This window comes from Neopsephotus bourkii, unplaced genomic scaffold (assembly GCF_033783945.1).
Source record: "Neopsephotus bourkii isolate Nb327-2 ecotype Australia unplaced genomic scaffold, CSIRO-AGI_Nbou_v1 NB_1675, whole genome shotgun sequence".
Lineage (NCBI taxonomy): Eukaryota > Metazoa > Chordata > Aves > Psittaciformes > Psittacidae > Neopsephotus > Neopsephotus bourkii.
The window spans coordinates 337,765-354,238 of record NW_026902149.1 but is presented as its reverse complement, the minus strand read 5'-3'; the positions used below and the strand labels follow the sequence as shown (position 1 = coordinate 354,238).

At 51.2% G+C, this 16,474-nt stretch overlaps 1 protein-coding gene across 10 annotated transcripts in view; it reads right to left on the bottom strand.

Annotated features, from left to right (window-relative positions):
- TSPOAP1 (TSPO associated protein 1) overlaps nucleotides 1–16,474 on the bottom strand; it is a 68,457-nt gene that overhangs the window by 48,871 nt on the left and 3,112 nt on the right. For all 10 annotated transcript variants that reach the window (XM_061375726.1, XM_061375731.1, XM_061375732.1 and 7 more), the window contains exons 2-4: nucleotides 4,787–4,894; nucleotides 3,016–3,144; nucleotides 1,131–1,307 (exon numbers count right to left, since the gene is read on the bottom strand). In XM_061375726.1, coding sequence (XP_061231710.1) covers nucleotides 1,131–1,307; nucleotides 3,016–3,144; nucleotides 4,787–4,894 — 414 coding nt within the window. The remainder of the gene's footprint in view (nucleotides 1–1,130; nucleotides 1,308–3,015; nucleotides 3,145–4,786; nucleotides 4,895–16,474) is intronic.

The window sequence follows — 16,474 nt, the reverse complement described above, 5'->3', positions numbered from 1 at the left end:
TGTACAAACAGCGAACAACACCCAGTCGTTCTTGTCCTGACTAGATCATCTAGGTTAGGGAAAGACTGAGAATCTACCTTTAAACCCACAGTTAAAATGAACGTATGGGGAGCTCAGGGGCAAAAATAAAGCTGCTTTCTGCAAGGAAGTATTTGCCACCTAAAGATCATGTAAGATGGGGAAGTAGAAATGTAAGCATTCAGTTCACCTGGATGCAGGAATGTAGGATTGCATTTGACTACATCTGCATTAGAAAAACAGAGGGAAACCAGTGTCAGCCCCAGTGTTACTGAGCTGCTTCTGAGAGTTTAACTGATCTCAACTGAAAACTTCCAGCTTCTGAGCAAAAGATGGGCCTGATATACCCAGAACAGGTTACTTTAGTCACCTTGGGTGGGAATTGTTTCACCTAGCTTCGGATGTCTGTAGAGGCTTTTTTCAGAGTCATTGCAGAGAGTAAGTGCTTTGAGGGAGTGGCATGTCTGACCAGTTTCAGATATCTGTCTTGGGATGAGCTTAATAATCCCTTTTATCTCACCATTTATATCAGCTAGTCTTGTGCTGGTGCTGAGGGAATGTGAGTTACCACCTCGGGTGCAGGAACCAACCCCTGTATAATGATTTGCACCCTTGGTCACAGTCATACAAAGATGCACCAAGTTATCACCAGCCTCCTGACGGCTGTGAGCTATCAGAAAGCTGCAGGTCAAGACACAGGATTTAGACTGGTGCTTGAGAATGTGCTGGGTTACTTTCCAAAGACAGACTTTAAAAGGAGGTCCTGGTTTTGCACCTTGCTTGAAGCTCTGCACTGTGAAAAGTCATCCTGCATCTGTGGCTTCTTGGGGATTTCCAGGGGAAGAGTTTTAATCACTGCTGAAAATGGCAGCTCAGACCCATGAATTCTCAGAGGGACAACTGGAGTGCCCCCTAGCGCTCTGTTCTGGAGGGGTCTGGGCACTGGCTTTGCCACACACTCACCCAGTGTCCCCCATCCAACTCACATATCTCTGGTTTCAGTCTGCTCTTGGTACTGATTACCCTCCCCCCACTCCCTGGAGCCTGGTTCCTATCACTGTTGTTGCACTGCTTGTCCCAGCCACTGAGTGATGCCCCAGAAAGTGTCTCACCTTCCCTGCGAAGAGTTTAGCCTGCAGCTCCCGGCACTCCTGCTGCAGAGCTTCAATTTGCTTGTCTTTTGCCAGGAGAGCACTGGCCTGCTCCGTCAGGTCCTTGGCACGCTGGCGGGCAAATGCTTTTTTGCACAGCTCCAGGCTGGAGCCCTTCAGAGGCGCTGGAGCAGTTACCTGCACCGGAGAGAGCAGATGGGAGACAGCCACATGCATTGATGTTCATTAACCACCACACCATCACCTTAACAGCCATCAGGCAGGGAGACGAAACTGTCAAGGAACAGCCTAGCCCCAAAGGACAGACAAGCAGAGAGAGGAGCAGAGGAGACCTGTGGAAAAGTGGGAGGAAAGAGGAAGTGCTAGGCAGAGAAGTGGGTCAGAGAAGAGGTAGGAAGGAAAAGGTGCTCAGCAGATGAGGCCAATGGGTATTGTCAGAACAGGGGGGCTACAGGCAGGGCAACAGTGGGTGGGGTGAGGAGACAAAAATGAGATGAAGGAGGAAAGACATGAGGAGGAGGGAAGGACACAAGGAGAGATGAGCATGGGAGCAAGGATGGAGGTGGTCAAACCAGGAAGAAAAAAGTTGCTCCTGTGGTTTTCTAGACAGCGGGAAAGAGGGCTTCAACACGGATGGGTGGAAGACACAGGCAAAAGCAGAGGCAAGAGAGAGTCCAGCAAGGGCCAGCAGAGTCTGGGGAGGACTGGGAGATGTTCAGCAAGAGAAGCAGTTCAGAGTCACATGCTCCCTGCGAGGGAGGGAAGAGGAAGGATGGCAGCGGGCTTCAGGGGGCAGCAGGACAGACAGGGACAGGGACAGGCTTTGGGGCTGCCTGGCCACAGTCTCTCTGGGCATGCAGCCGCCTCGTCCTGCCTCTAGCCTCCCCTCCATGAGCCTCATCCATCCAAGCCCAAGCGCTTTCTGCTCTTGGGAGACCTGGGCCAGCACAGGAGCCCAGCCATTTGGTACCCCCAGGGCTCACACAGGTCTTAAACCATCACCACCCCAAAGCTTCACTCAGAGAAAAAAGAAACCAGTATTTGTATGGTTGCTGGGGGTCTGCACAGCTGTTGGATGTATATCAGATGATTTCTCTTAACAGGATCTGGCAAGTCAGCAACTGCTGCCTTGCAAGTACCAAAACCCCATGATATATGGGCAGCATGGTGCCTGGGGACAGAGAGGGCAGGCAGTGCTAGGAAAACCCCCTACCTTGTCTTCAGCAAAGCTTTCACTTCCTCCTTTCTACCCTAAGGGGCTTGAATGCTCCACCACAGTCACTGTTTCCAGCTTACTACACCTTACTCTGCTACTATCCACCTTTAGTGAGTCCATGCAAGTTCTTGTGCTCAAGATCCCACATGCTGCAGCCATCTCCCACCACTCCTGCACGGTGTCAGATACCACAGGGTTTCTGACAAGCTGCTCTTGGGTTGGAGAGAGAAAAACCAATGCAGCTTGCACAGCAATGCAGGCGAGGTATGGATGGGGCAGAGCAGTCTCTCACCCCTTCCTGTTTTGCTTTACTGCACTTCTTATTCAGACACTGCCTGTTTCACTTTGGTGAAGTCAGATGAATTATTTTCACAACTTTCCTAAGGAAAGCTGAGCTGATTACCTTAAACTAACACCTTAGGTGGAGGTCAGCACTTTTACAGCCAGAAACCAAGGAGGAGGAAATTGCTCAAAGCCAGCTCCTCAAGCACAACCAGAAGCATCTGTTGATGGCTGGGGTTTGCGATTCTTGCCCTGCTAATGTGCAAAGCGTGTTTGCTGTAGGTTTAAGGGAAGGGAACAGACAAGGCCTTCCTAGCTCAACAGTGGCAAGTCCCCTAGGTGTTTTCCTAGCTTAGCTTCCCAGCAGCAGCAAGCCTCTGCACTCACCACTTTGAGGTTTGCCTCCTGGAGTTTGCGGGCTCTCTCCTCCAGGCGCTTGGCGATCACCGCCAGCTCCGCGTTCTTCCTCTTCAGGTGCTTCACCTTCTCCTCTGTCTGGGGGAAGCAGCTCCTGCGCTACAGAGCAGAAGGAGAGGTTTGAGGTGAAGCCCCCAGCTGTAAGGGGAAGTCAAGGTCCTTGGCCCTGCCTGACCTGCTCTGTGCCCACAGGCTTTTCCCAGCCAGGGCTTGGCCTGTTCTCCTGTAACTATCCCAACCGTTAAACACCAACCTCTCCTATTGTTGCCTCTGCAGTCACTGAAACCTGTGTTTTTCCTGGTATTTTTGTTAATGTGACCTCTTCATCCCTGTGAGATGTCCCTCACCCCACCCCACCCCATCCCACTTGGTCCCTTATCCATCCATAACATGCTTGTTGTAGGCTCTGTCTTTGCTGTCTGGGACTCAGCATCTGTCTATTCTGACCAGCTACCCTTTGGGCTTTCTCTTCCAAAATCATCCTTGTTTGTTTCTCTGGAGTTACAGGACTCAACGCATCACTCAGTATTTGTGCTGCACAACCACTGCAAGCTTGGCTATCATTCTTTCTTTCAGGACACCAAAGCATGAGTGGGGGAATGGGAGGAAGCAGCCTAGGACTTCCTGATGTTTGCAAAGCAAATTTCCTTTTTCTTCTTATTGATTCTGCTTGCTCTTAATCCCCTTTTATTTGTTATGTGTCTGTTTCAATAAGCTACCACTTGCCGATGGGTCGTTTGCTCAAGGTCATACCCACGTGTGTTGTGATGTCTTTTCACATCAGCAAAAATGTCAGGTCAGCCGAGCTTTCCAAGGATTTTTCTCCCTGCTCCTGTGACATCCCATTTATGGGCACTTGCTGCTTTCACATCTTTCCTTCAGCTGGAAGGCTGAGGCTGATTTTGAAGAGCAAGTTGTGATGAGAGCTTACACGATACTACTTTTCTCAGATCCCGATTAAGTGCTAAGGGGTAAGCTCCAGCAGGTAGGTCAGACTGGATTTATGCTTTTGGTGCAAGAAAATTATCTAAAATACACATGTTGAATTTGGCGATATAAATCTGAAATGTTGAGCAATCAAATTTTCAGGGATCTGGGGTGGCTGCGTCCCCACAGCCTGGGGCTGCACAAGGGGTTGATGCCCTGCAGGAAGGATGCAAGACAGGAATGTCCCCCTTTTTGTATGTCCTGAGAGTTCTAGCTGCCCACCAGGGAGGGGGCAGTGGGGCAGAACAGGTAGCCCACACCGTGGCAGCCTTGGCTTTGGGTGCTGGGTGCAGCAGGGCAGGAGCTGGGTGCTGAGCTCCCTGTGGGAGCAGAGGGCAGTGCTGCACTGTCACCCAAAGCCGAGGCTGAGTGAATCAGTGTTTCTGCTTTTCTAAATAAAGAGGAACCAGCAGACACTTCCCCTTGCCCTGCCATCAGCTCACTGCCTTGCTCTCTGCCTGCTCTCATAGGCGGCTGTCTTAAAGCCTCTGGTAGCTTACAGCAGGCGTGTAGCACCAGCCACAGATGAAAAAGAGCAGCTCCCCTCTGTGCCACAAGGAAGAGGTCCTGCTCGAGCCAGTGACGGGTGCAATGTTGAAGGCTCCCAGGGGAACCAAAGCACCCAGGCCCCCTTTCCCTCTGGCCCTGCCCAGCCCATCCCATGTGCTGGCATCTCCTGGAGCCGGCAGCACACAGTAGCTCCCCCCAGCCAGGACTCCCTCCCCATGGAGCATCTCCTGCATCCTCTGCTCACCAGCAAGCTGTTCTCCTCGGCCAGGCTGGAGCAGCGGTGCCGCAGGTCCTCCAGCGCACTCAGCAGCTGCGTGTTCTGGCTCACGAGGAAGCCGTAGTCAGCCCCGCTCTGCAAAACAGTGTGGGAGATGCAAGGCAAGGCCCCTGGCAAGGAGGACAGGGACACCCACCCTTGGCAGCAAGCCCAGCCAGGCTGCGGCGGGGTGGCAAGGTCGGGCTGCATGCAGCAAAGGGGCAGGGTGGAACACGGAGGCTGATTTCAGGAGGGAGCAAGGGGCTGCATGGACTTAGGGGCATTAAAGAACCTTAGGGCTGGGCTACGTCACTTGTGGGTGACAGTTACCATCTCCACAGCTTTAAAGATGCTTTAAGCTTGCATCTGGGGAAAAAGCCCAAGCCCTCAGGTCATCCTCAGCCACTTGTGCCTAATAAACAGGCTGGAGAGGTGGGACCATGTGAACCTCATGGAGTTCAACAAGGTCAGGTGCAAGGTCCTACACCTCGGTGGGGCTAATCCCAAGCACAAACACAGGTTGAGGGATACTGGATGGACAGCCCTAAGGAGAAGCACTTGGGGCTGGTTGGCAAGAAGCTCCCCCTGCCCTGACTGTGTGTGCTGGGCTACACCTCCAGAGCGTGAGCAGCAGCTCAGGGAGGGGATTCTTCCCCTCTGCTGTGCTCTGGGGAGACCTCCCCCGGAGTCCTGATCCAGCTCTGGGGACCCCCTTTTCCCCTTTGGACAAGGGCCTGTAGGGACAGGCCAAGGGGAATGGCTATAACCAGCCAGAACAGGGGAGACTGAGCTGAGCTCTTAGGCAGAAGCTCTTCCCTGTGAGGGTGCTGAGGCGCTGGCACAGGGTGCCCAGAGAAGCTGTGGCTGCCCCATCCCTGGCAGTGCTCAAGGCCAGGTTGGACACAGGGGCTTGGAGCAAGCTGCTCCAGTGGAAGGGGTCCTTGCCTGTGGAACTGCATGAGCTTTAGGATCCCTTCCAACCCAAACCAGGCTCTGGTTCTATGATCTAAACTAGCTCCAGTTGAACACTAGCAGAGCCAGCAAGAGCCAGGCAGGCAGAGTACAAGCCATGACACTCCAGACTCATGTGCTGCTCTCCATGGCTCAGGGACCCAGGAGCCTTTAGCACAGCTCAGCTTTTGAAGGTGATGAGAGCACCTTGCCCGCTTTCCCATGTCACAACCCGGGTTTAGCCTAGGAGCCAGGCCCTAGGCTCTGCCCTCTCTATGTCTGTGTGTTCTCTGCTTGGGAAGAAGGCAACGCACCAGATTTTGCAAAACACCATCTTAATTTTGTCACATCAAAAGCAGCAGCAGCAGCAGCTCTGCTGAGAGCTTTGTATATAGTCTTGTGGTTACTGCTTCCTGCTCAGAGCAGCTCGCCACGGGCTCACTGCTGAAGCAGGCTCCCAGAAAGTATTTTTGTGCCTTAGCAAAGCTCATAGCCAAGCTATTGCTTCACAGCTGCCATGTGGCAGCACAAGCTGCTCATCCTGGGGAGACCCAGGGAGATGTTCTCAGTGGCCAACAAGTCTTTGCTGGTGCATCCAAACAGCCGTGACCTTCCCGGTGCACAGCTCTGCTCCTGCAGCATGCAAGTCAAGGCTATGAGAGGAAGATCCCTCAGCTACTGAAGAAATGCTGCCCAGGTTTCTCAATAGCAGGAAGTTGAACAGGCAGTTCACAGCACTTGGGTGCTGCTAAGCTCTAGGAGGTCTGAGCCTAGCTAAAACTCACTACACTTTTGAACAGTACTGTATTTTGGCTTCTAAATCATGTCCATTGGGGAAATAGGGCAGGAGACCAATGCTACAAAGTCCACCTCACTGAATCCCCCAGGCATGGCTGCCATGACCATGCCATGCCTCTCCCAACCTCTCACACCTTTATGGAAAAACCTTGGCAAAGCAGGGAGGGAAAACACAACTGAAGGAGGCTGAAAGCAGAAGAAACCCCTCAGAAGATAACACCCAGCCCTGCCCGCCAGCCTCACACGGTGTCCCAGGTCCCACCAGCCCTCTAAAACACCAGGAGAGGATATTAGGTGCCATGAGCTGTTAGGCCTTTGTAGGTGTCCATCCTGCAGAAATCCTAGGGTTTGAGAAAACTGGAGTGACAATCCCCATGGAAAGAGATCATGCTGCTTTCCACCTGTGGGAAATCAACATTATTTTCCCTCTATTCTCTTTTTTCCTGCACACAGGCACAGTTACTGCCACAGCCCCCCAGCACCTGGGTGCTCTCCAATGACTCAGGGCTGCTCCCAAGGGTGGTTAGGGCAGACACAGGACCAAAGAGCTCCCCAAACTCAACAACCTGCAGGCATCCAAATGCTCCCTTGGGAGCCACACACCCTCCCTGGTGCAGTACTCAGACACCCAGTATGAGATCCTGCAGCATTGGTCCCATCCCTGCAGGGACAGTGCAGTGTCCCAGAGGGTATTTTCCCCATTGGCAGCTCCAGGAACAGCCAAGTGCTTCTTCAGGCTGGGCACCTATGCAAGGGATGCTGTGGGTGCTGATGGGGGGACAGAGCAGGGTGGGTATATGGGGGGGTGGGACAGAGCAGAGTGGGTATATGGGGAGTGGGACAGAGCAGGGTGAGTATATGGGGGGTGGGACAGAGCAGGATGGGTATATGAGCAGTGGGGTCCTTCCAGCATCTCCTGTGCTGTGTGTGGCAGAACCTTAAGCTGTTTCACTGCCACTCCCAGAGCCAAGCAGGCAGCCCCTGGAATGAAGTCAAGATGCATTATTTCCATCTCCTTGCTGCTGCTGAGAGGCCTCAAGCTTCCTGTCCATGGTTCCTTGCACTGAGAGAGGCTGAGCAAACTCAGCAAGTAACTTCTGTGCTTGGGGTAGGAGCTTGAGAGCTTTTACAGAGGAGTTGATGTGTTTCTGCCTCTCCACATCAGGCAGGGAGGGTATCAGGCAGGCAGGACTCTGGCATCCTCAGCCTCATGTTTCTGCAGGGGTCAGTTGGCACTTCCAGCATGGCAGGGGGATCTTCTGGGGACCTACATTCAAATTTCTGCATTTGAAACACCATTTCTGTAGCCATAAAACAACATCATCACCAGGCAGGATGCAAAGACTCCCAGGCTCTCACCCCAATCCCAGCAGGCCACTCCCACCCAGTTCAGCCCAGGTTTTGTGCCAGGACTCAGAGCTCGTGATGCGGCAAAGACTGGGATGTCCTTTCCAGTCCCCTGGCGGTTGCAGGATGCCTGGGTGAGGTGCCATGGAGCAGGAGAGTGTGGCTGTGTGCTCCAGGCTGGGACCAGGCATGCAACCAAGCCTCCCTGCTGCCAGCACATCCCACTGTTGGCCACAGCTCCTTGAGACTTTGCCTGGCGAGGCACCAGGGATGTCTGCAGCAAGAAGAAAGGGGGGAGGAGATCCCTGCTGAGCCAGGATGCCTGTCCCACACTGGGACCTCACTGCCCAGGGAAACTGCCAAACCTTCTCACCGGCACCAGCTGCGTGGTCTGAACTGTCCTCCATGGCCACAGAGAGCCTGGAACTGACAGACTGACCGGATGCCATCCCACACCCATTAAGCATTCATTTCTGTCAGATACTTTATGTCGCCGCGATGCGGAGGGAACACAGCACAATCAATATGATTGATAAAGTGATCCGTTTATTCATCTGAGGTCCAGGGTATATATAGTGTTAAACTGCTGCATACACACATTTTTGGAAGATTAGAAGCGAGCGGGAGAATTCTGCTTTCTGTTCCATTTGCTACTTTTATTGTGCTTCTTGCAACTTCACTTATCCTGCTCCTACATCCTGCTCACCTTGAGCGACTTACCAAGTCTCTTTGCTTTACAACTTACTAAGACTCTTTGCTCTACTGCACGTAGCTGACCCTTAATAACCTAAGGTTAGGCCTTGCAGCCTGGGTAACTCCAGTACAAGCCTCAGAGTCTGGCTAAGACCAAACAGCTGAGATTGCTTCTTATGTCCATCGTTACAGAACTGGTCCCTTAGTCAAGGGAACATGGCCTTTGCTAACCATGCTTCCACACATTTCCTATAATGAAATAGCTTTTAATTTATTGACCACTCTGCTGTTCCTTAAGGTTCCCACTGCATGGTGCAGCCTGGCTGCAGGCCACGCTTGGTGCCCACACCAATGGTGCTTTTTGAAAGGAGCTGGAGGAAATCATTAGGGAGAAGAGGCAAAGAGGCTTCCCCCAAAGATAGAGGCATGCAGAAGTGCCATCAGGAGCTGAAATCCAACAGCATCCCTCAGTCAGGGAGGTTTTCACTGAGCTGGAGGCAGCAGCTGAGCTGACACTAAGGGTCTCCAGGCAGCCATGCCTTCCAGTGCAGGAGCATCCTTGGCCACTGAATTAACCCAAGTGACATGTTCTCTGCCGATGGCGGGAAATGATCTAAAACCAGAGCAAGGCAGAAGAGCAGCAGGGTGCTGAGGGAGCCGGCTGCACCTCCCCTGTGCAGCAGGCATATGGCTGAGAAGCCTCCTACTAAAGGGAAATCGTCATCATCAGTCGCCTCTTTTGGCAGGTAGAGCCCAAAATACAGTATCTTCAGGATGCACTGAGGAGTGAACAAAGAACAGCCTCAGCGTGGCAGCTGCAAGAAAGCTGCTGCTTTCTCACCTCAACATTTCACAAAGCACCAGAGCTGCGGCACCTCTTGCAGGGAGAGGTGCCCAGCCAGGCTGCTAAAGGGGTCATGCAGCCAAAATCCCCCTGGAGCACCCAGCATCCAGCACAGCCTTTCAGGTCCTGTGGAAAACTTGCAGGAAGCCATTTGAGGGACAATAAATCAAACGTTGGCAAGGACAGCCGCTGCCTGCAGCGCTGCGCTGCACTCCAATGCGGCTGCCGGTGCCTCGCAGCATGGCCTGGTGCAGGCTGGCAGAGAGGGCTTTCCCCCACGTCAGCTCTGGGGAACATGCCAAAGCCTGAGCCATCCTGGCTCCAAAATCCCTGTGGAGAGCCAGGCAGGGAGGAGGGGTTTACCTGGTGGCCCCATGAGCACGAGGTCTCTGGTGGCCTTGGAAACAGGTGCTCTCATGCATGATTTTAAAGCATACAGAGTTTCAGGGTGTATAGAATATACAAAATGTACAAATATACAGGATGTGCAAAATGTCAGCGTGTCCCTGCAGGGGGATCACTGTCTGCAGCAGATATGGGTCCAGCTGCTGTGTCTGTTTAGCAAAAACAGTTTCAAAACCACCCTCCTCCCTTTGCAGACACCTTGCAGACCTATTTCCTAGGTGAAACTACACCAGCTCTCCTGCTATCTTGGATCTATTAGACCAACCACTTCTCCTTCGTTTGAAATCATCGTCACCAAGCCTCCACCATGTCAAAGCCCTTTAGCTGCTCATTCCAGCTGACTTTGGTAATTAGTTTCCTTAGCGTCTCCATCCTCGACACCTGAAAATGAAACCTGTCACTGCCAATCCATTTTCTTCTCTTCCGTCGGGTTTCAAGGGAATCAGCTCCCTCGCAGAACAAAGTCATTTTCCGTAGGCTGCTCCTCTGCAGTGCCCTCACTGCATGTCAAAAGCAAGACAAAAATAGCATCACCTCCTGTTCGGTCAGTGAGCAAGAGCAAATCCAGCCACTGCTGGCCCAGCGAGTGTGCCTCGCACCACCGCAAGCACCATCCCTAAGGAGGTACAAGAGGTATTTCTGTTAAAGATACGGAAGAAGTACAAGGCATGCCTGGGATGCCACTCCTTTGGTAGGCTGGCTGTGTTCCACAGTTCTGCTTCCTTCTTTTTGCACCAGGTTCCTGACTGCAGGCACAAACTTCTCTGTTCTTCTGTTGACTTCATGGTACTTCCCCACCAGCTCCTCACCCTGCGAGTTGCAAACTCCCATTTCCATGAGTCAGCATTTTCTCCCACTGCCTGTCCCTCTTCCAGTCTACTACTTGCCCTTGTTTATGTGATTTCCTCATTTATCTGATTTTTATCACCCAATGAAACTAATTCATGGACGAAAACATCCATCCGAGGCCATTAACTTCAAAGATACAGCCCCCAGCATGGGGTATGCTGGCTCCACAAATTGCAAGATACTAAGAGAATATTCAGAGGAACACTCACTACGTATTTGCTCTCTTACACTTTCCCCAGGCTTCCTCTCCTGCATGCTCTCTGACCACTGGCAGCTCTTCATGTGTTCCTCACAGTGTATCTAAAATGAGATCTGCAGCTAAAACTGGAGTCTCCCAAATTCAGGTCCTCTCTGTCTTTAAACCTCCTTATGGAAATACCATCATCAATCCCAGGAAAACAAGCCCAGCTACTTCAGGAGGAGAAAAATCAGCTCAGTAGCCCTGATTGCCCTGGCTCAGCTATCTTCCAATGAGCTCAGCTTCTCCAGCCTCCTAACCAGAGAGGAATGAATGTTCCTGCAAAACTGAGACAAGGAGGAATGTGAGTGGAAAATAAACTCTCAAGCAGAGGCAGAGCATCAGGTCTCCGAAATGCAAGACTGCAGCCGGGTCCAGCATGTAACCCGGTATCATTTCTCACCTTTGCAGCAGAACTAGGGGGTTTGCAAGCAGAAGAGAGAAAATGACACTGCAGTACCACACAGCTGCTGGAGAAGCAGCTCTGAACCACTCCTGATGTACTGCACACGTTTCCTCATCTTTCACTATCAGACACAGGACAGGGCAGTCAGTGGAGAGGGACAGGGGATTTGGAGAAAGCCTTTCCTTCCCCAGGGAGCAAAGCCCACCACAGAGACCCACAGCAAGGGGTGCTCACAGTGATGGACCTGATGGGCACTCCCACAGAGTACTGCTCAGGGTACAAGTGCTCATCGGTCTGAACCACTGCTGGTATCATCAGTCCTTGGCTTGTTCCTAGCCCAGCTTTGGAGTGTGGTGCAGAGACCTGTAACCCACACTCCTTCCAGCTGCCTGTTTCCTGCCTAAAGCAGAAGCATGACAAAGTGCATGTGGCCCACACAGACTTTCCCCAGCTGTGACCCAACCTCACTCCATGTTGAACATAAATGGTTTTGCAACCCCAGGATTTGTGCAGCCAGACACAGCTGCTGCCAGCTGCTGGGATAGGATCCATCCTTGGTTACCAGATAACCTGCAGCATGGGGTTATGCAAAGCAGGCTCCTCGAGTATGACAACAGCATCACCTTCCTGCCCCTGGGTTGCTCTGTGACCCCTGGGCACCTTGTCAGATCTTTTCCCACCTAACACCCTATGAGAAAGATGTCTGCATTTCATAGAACAAGAAACACGTACAAAGCCTGTTCTACCAACTACCACCTTAACACTGGTGTACAAGCTTCTCCTTGTCTCTTATCATTCAGAAAGATTTGGCCTAGCCCCCCCTCCAGTAAAGCAGGACTGTACTCCTTCCCCACCATGGTCAGGAAACACGAACAGCATCTCCATTTTGTTGCATGGAAGTGCATGAAAGCCAGGCTGTATATCATAAAACATAGTTTGGTTGTAAAATTCAGGTGCCAGGACAGGTAACCTACCTTTTTCCCATAGCAGGCTTTTTTAGGTGCTGCTGAGGAAGTCACTGAACCTGCAGAAAAGTGGGCTCAATCAATGGAATTTCCACTAGAAAACACCCAATACGTGGAAGAAGTGGGAAGTAAATGTGTTAACAACTTCAGTGCAAAACCAGAGAGACTTCGCAACCTCTGCTCCTTGTGTACTCATGCACATTGCCAATCACTTCAGCTAAAACAGGAGTATTGCCTTCTATAGACATTTTAAGGGCTTTCTGTTGTTTAGCTCTGAGCAAAGGTCAGCCTGCAGCTCCCAGCACTGCAGGCTCAGGGCCAGTCAACCCCAAGGTCTTTGGGGAGCATCTGGACTCTTTTCAGATGCTGCAACAGATAATTCAATTTTATGAGCTTGCATAAAAAAGAAAAGTAACAACCCAAACTGGGGAAGAATGATAAAATTCAGCTCTTCCCAGGTTTGGTACTTTGATGGCTGGAGCGGGGGAGATTGCTCTCTGATATCTCATCTTTCTTGTAACAGAAACTCTAATCCAAAGAAACACTCCCTAGAAAGGCCTGAGACTGTGCTACTGATGAATGCACTTGGGAGCCAAGCGGCTGTCCCTGAGCTGTGTCAGGGCTTCACCCTGGAAAGCCACTGAGCTGTGGTTCAGTAAATCCGCTACCCATACAGAAGTGCCAGGGCCCTCTAACAGGATCATGGCTTGAGAAGTTAATACCGGGTCTCCTTCCCTCCCCAGAGCCCCAGCAACAATATTTGTAGTCTCATACATTTGCTTTATTGAGTGGAGAGACTGGATTACCTCCCATGTGCAGCTTTGAAGAGGCAGATGTACTCCTCCACCTTGGAAGATACGTCAAGGAGCTGGAGTGACAGATTTTGTATGCACAGCTCAGTTTTTGCCCAGATATCTACTCTGCTCTCCCCCACCCCTTCTTGTTTCTGGAATCACTTGCAGTTTCCCAGGGGCCAAGAGCATCCTTTCTGCTCGGTCACATTGGCTTAAAAACTGTTCTAGATGCCCAGGCTCAGGAATGCCAGAAACAGCATCCCTTGCCCCTCGCAGTGAATAAAGAACTCATTTGGGGCAATTACAGATTTTGTCCTGGACTGAGAAGCTCCAAATCTCCAATGGCTTTAACAATTAGCCAAGAGGTGGAGAGGAAAAATCATGCCCTTGCTCACAAGGGCCAGAAGTGCTGTTCAGCTTCAGTATGGAAATCATAGAACCATGGAATGGTTTGTGTTGGAAGGGACCTTAAAGCTCACCCAGTCCCAACCCCTGCCTCGGGCAGGGACCCCTTCCACTGGAGCAGCTTGCTCCAAGCCCCTGTGTTCAACCTGGCCTTGAGCACTGCCAGGGATGGGGCAGCCACAGCTTCTCTGGGCACCCTGTGCCAGCACCTCAGCACCCTCACAGGGAAGAGCTTCTGCCTAAGAGCTCAGCTCAGTCTCCCCTCTGGCAGGTTCAAGCCATTCCCCTTGGCCTGTCCCTACAGGCCCTTGTCCCAAGCCCTTCTCCAGTTTTCTCGTCGGCCCCTCTAAGCACTGGAAGCTGCTCTAAGGTTTCCCAGGGCCTTCTCCAGGCTGTTTTCTATGTGAATGGCAAGAGCAGTGGAACAGTTAGAAACTGATGCCCAGAAAGGTATTTTTCCAAAACTGCTTAAGCAGATGGCTGGGGTAGAGAAAGCCAGCACCCACAGCAGGAGGAGGGCATCGAGGCTGCCAGCACTGCACATGACATTTTCCTCATGTTATTCCAGCAGGAAGGAAGGCTACAGCAACAGGCCACCCAAAACAAGGAAGCAAAGATATTGGAAAGACCCCTCACTAAAAATTTACAGAGGGTGAAATGAGAAAGATGCTGAGGCGAAAGGTCACAATGCCACAATGGCCAACACCAACGCAGTGTGACAGCCCTGTCCCAGTAACAGTTAGTCATCACCAGTCCAGAGGAGCCAAGGACAGAGTGAGGAAGCAATGGCTCGTCCTCTATGTCCCACCAAGTGACCTGTCTTTGTACAGAGAGTACAGGCTTTCTCAGAAAGACAGTTAAAATGAGAATTACCTTTCCCTTCAGACAGTCTCACTTTGCCTTTTCTTTCATTCATTCCTACAAGCTCTCCACAGCAGGAGCTCTCTGTGCTCGGCTGTGCAGTCACAGTGCTTGCAGAAAACAGCACTAAGTCATTTGCATGAGGCTGAGCATTGCCAAGACAAGAAAAAATAATTTACTCAGTTTTTGAGCAAGATGAAGGACGATCTTTTACTAATTGGGATTGCAGGACATGGTGTCTGTAACAGCAAGAACTGGCTTCATTGCCCAGGAAGACCTTCTTGCCCTACTGTTACCTTTTAGTCTGCTGACCTACCCTTTGTAGTCAAGGGCACAGCTCTACCTCAGACATTAAATGAATAGCTTTTCATCTTTGCCAATGAACAATTTGAGCGCTGGAAAGACCGCAAGTTCCTCCAAAAGGCACTAAGCTTATTCCTAAGTGCAGCTTGGCCTGAACACTTGACATGGGGGATCTTTACCAGCATTTTACAATTCTTACGTGTCCTGGGTTCAGCAGTAGCAGTCATTTTTCTCCTTCCTAGTAGCTGGTGCAGTGCTGTGGTTTTGACTTTCGGCCTGAGAGCAGCGCTGATAACACCGATGTTTTTAGTTACTGCTCAGTAATGTTTAGTCTGCCCAAGGACTTTCTGAGTCCCATGCTCTGCCAGGGAGGAGGGGAAGCCAGGAGGAAGCAGAAACAGGACACCTGACCCGAACTAGGCAAAGAGGTATTCCATAGCACAGCATGTCATGCCCAGTATATAAACTGGGAGCAGTTACCCGGAAGGGTGGGATCACTGCTCGGTCGTGTTGGGTGTCAGTGGGCAGGTGGTGAGCGGTTGTATTCTCTTATCTTGTTATTTCCCTTATCATTTTGGTGGTAGCAGCAGTGGTTTGTGTTGTACCTTAGTTACTGGACTGCTCTTATCTCAACCCCTGGGAGTTACATGCTTTCGATTTTCCTCCCCATCCCTCCCGGAGCAGGGAAAGGAGGAAGGGGGGGAGTGAGAGAGGGAGCTGTGTGGCTGAGCTTAAACCATGACACTACTGTATCTTTATTTTGTGTTATTAAGCCTCATCGGGAGCAACAGGTTCTTTTGTGGATATTTAAATTCCTACTGACTGGTCTAAGCATTGGTTTAAGCATTTGTAGTTGGGCTTTATGGATTTATTGAATATTCTCAGCTCCATATGACCTCAAGGGAAGCTGAGGCTTGGCTTTTAAGAAATTCAGATCCAAATCAACCTCTTGAGATTGAGAAGTAGTCATGATATCCAGCCCTTAGCACCCAGCATCGCTCCTTGCTTGTGTGGTTAATGGAGCACCAGAACAGGGATGTGCTCAGTCCTTTCTAGAAGTGCAGCTGGGAGGTGGGGGGGGGGAAGAGTAATCTGGAAGGGAAGGATGCAGGGAATATGCAGAAAGTGAATGACCTTGCTCCTCCCCCTCCTTCAATTTAGGGTGCCAGAAGAGACCTTTCAGTTCAGCAACCTGCTCCCAAACCATCCTGAGTTTCCAGGGCCAAAGTAGATCCCACTGGAGCAGCATTCCGTAAGAGAAGCAGACAACTAAGCTCTTGTGGGAGGTGCTCTAAAATCTGTCTGACAGCATTACAGAAACTTTCCAGCTTCCAGCCACACTGTATCTGTGCCACTTTAACCCCATTCTTTCTACACAGACATTTTTCTTCTTTGATACTCATTTTTCTGACTGGGATCCTACAGCTGCAGTGCCTGGAGATTCTCAGCAGGGAAGTAATTTCTTACCTGCTGTGTCCACACAGCAAATTTGGAAAGCAAGACCAGAGCAATTTCAAGAGCTCAGGACCAAGAATACATTTATGACAGCAAGCCCGCAGGTAGCATCATTCAGTGGTAGCATAGTGGGACACATGACTCTGCAGAGGAGCTCTGCAGTGAATTGCAGGATGCAGGGGCACACAACAAATGGATGGGAAGACATGGACACAAGCTGCAGCAAGGGAAATTCCCACCAAAATCAAGACAAACATCCCTCTCCACAAGAGCACTGCAGCCTCAGGACAGGGTTAGAGAGTGGAGGGATCCCAGCCCTTAGAGGTATTCCACACCTGCCTGGTCAGGCCCTGGGCAATATG